The following is a 2388-nucleotide window of genomic DNA, read 5'->3' on the forward strand; positions in this document are numbered from 1 at the left end:
CGGCTTCACTCTTCTGGCAGCTTTTGATACTATCTTATGCTACCGTTAGCCTGTGTACCATCCGGAAAGTAGTTTGCTCTAGCGTTCATTATACACTATATAAAGTCGCTTCTCTGTGCAGAAGCGAACATAGGCGCGAACTACTATCCGGATGGTATCCAGGCTAGGCTACCGTAGGATCTGCTTGGAAATTACTCAGTTATTGTAAATCGTGATACGGAGAAATTCTCGAATCACATCCGCTTGGCAAAACAATACGTGCCTTGTCACTGAGGACACGAAGTGCGTCAGCGAGATTAGCTTTTTTGTTTCCGTGTCAGTCACATGAACATGTACCATGTCATCTCAGTGACAATGGCCTCTTTCATGTTTAGGGCAGTATATTATAGGAGTATGCAAATATCCGTTTCTGCCGTCGGGTGTGCACGGTATCTCAGTTGTTTGGGTAACGCAAAACCAGGTGTTAGAGCAGGTATATTCTAGGTTGTTTGTTTTGGGAGCACCCTTTTTTCGCTTCGATGATTTTTTTTTCAAATGTCCTATCCTAACGCTAAAATGAACAAAAAGGAAGCGATATATAGAAAATTGGTACTAAACAGATATTTGTGCATTGATATTTCTCTACCTATCACCAATAGCAAGTAGTTGAGAGTTCATTGAACAAAGGGTAAGGCTTGTATATTTATCCAACCTAATTCAGGAAAACCAACACAATAAAACACCGCACCTTTTATCTAGCGGAACAAACCTGCCTCTAATTAAGTTGCCCTATGACTATACCGGCTGACTTCTTTTCCGCCATGGATCTTTTTCTTTGAAGAAGTTGTTTAGGAAATAAGAAAGTGTTGGTTGGATTGAACAAACTTCGGTTGGGGAGGCAAAATTCCATGTCCTATAGACACCGTGGTTAACAATCCAATGTCCCCTAACCGGTCTAGCAAAGGTTATGGAACTACATTTTTCCTTGAGTAGCCATATTATAGGCAGTTTTGACTATACATAGTATATCGTTTGTAAACATGTGGTTGTTAGGCCTACTTTGCTAAGGTCAAACTATTGTCAAGAACACCTGTTATTTTGTTCTGTTTCGCAATTACTTTATTCTAAGCGATCTTCGCAATTTCAATGGCACGATTTTACTCGAGGTAAACATGTTACAGTTCTCGTACATTTGGCAGGGTATTTAAGTTGTTCTGATGTAACTGTTCTAGAATGAATGGGTTAGAATAATTTTACTTATATATATATATATAGTTATCCCCACCCTGTCCTCAGCAACCATTTTCCTCAGTCCTATGGGTTAACGTTACATCACTACCAAGAGCATAAATGTGATCTTTATGTGAACTTGACGGAAAGTATTCTAGACGTGTTATGTGACGTGACTGTACGTTGTTATGTACAGTGAAAATTATGTGAAAGGGATAATGCGATTTTGGGTGGATGTGAATGATGAAATGTGTATACAAATATACAACTTAGCTGAATATTAACAATGACATTTTGTCATACATATGCGCCCTGCCCACTGTAAGAGTGTCTTCGATTTGCACTTTCTTTGCCACAAACGATCCACTTTTCTGTCATTATCAATCATTCCGCTCCACTTTTCAGGTATTTTCCCAATTATGGGCTATCCTCTTTTAACAAGTTTTCAAAATATCTCACAATATCTTGCCATGTTTTTCTCTCTCTCACACATATATTTTTGATCAACGGTCACATTTTCACATTCCAAAAAGTTTCCCCATCAAATTCACATACAGGTACGTAGGTCACATTTTTACACAAACTTGTGGCGATAGCGGCCTGGAACAGAGGTTTTCGAAGCCGACCTGCTCGCAATTTCTAAATGAATTCGCACTCAGATGTCGATTTTATGAAAACACAGGCCTTCCTAGAACCCCCTTTGTTAACCATAAAGAAAAGCAGGCAAAGAAATACGTTATGAATGGGTCTAAATATTTAATTAGTTTTTTTCACTCACCTGTGGTACAGAAAACCGGCGAAATTCCTCCACATATCAACAAAAACGACGCAGCAAATCCGTACATTTTGCGAACCGCGCTCCCCTCCATACCGAAGGAACTGCTACCTTGACTCTGACGGGATTTCAGGGTTAAAATCCGCATGAAAGGTTAGCGATAGGCTGACGGGGACCCGCCCGCACATGACTGACAGCTCGATCAGACGACAGTGTACCGGTCTTACCTGCGTGACGTCACTATGACTGTGGTTTAGTCAGCTGTGCACTGAGGCTAGCGGCACAGAGTCACAAATACGTTAACATGTGTTCACACAGATAGATAGATAGTACTTTAATTTATTGCATGACAACTGTAAAGGATTACTCTCCCAAGCAGAGGTTAGGCTTCGGCTGTTTTTTTT

The 2388-nt window shown here is 40.3% G+C and overlaps 1 protein-coding gene across 1 annotated transcript in view; it reads right to left on the minus strand.

Moving 5' to 3' along the window:
• Positions 1-2223, minus strand: part of LOC118424986 (mucin-2-like) — a 13881-nt gene extending 11658 nt beyond the window's left edge. Inside the window, exon 1 of the mRNA XM_035833799.1 lies at positions 1988-2223. Within this exon, the coding sequence (XP_035689692.1) occupies positions 1988-2132 (145 nt within the window). The 5' untranslated portion in view covers positions 2133-2223. The remainder of the gene's footprint in view (positions 1-1987) is intronic.
• Positions 2224-2388: the final 165 nt, after the last annotated feature.

This window comes from Branchiostoma floridae, chromosome 10 (genome assembly GCF_000003815.2).
Source record: "Branchiostoma floridae strain S238N-H82 chromosome 10, Bfl_VNyyK, whole genome shotgun sequence".
NCBI lineage: Eukaryota > Metazoa > Chordata > Leptocardii > Amphioxiformes > Branchiostomatidae > Branchiostoma > Branchiostoma floridae.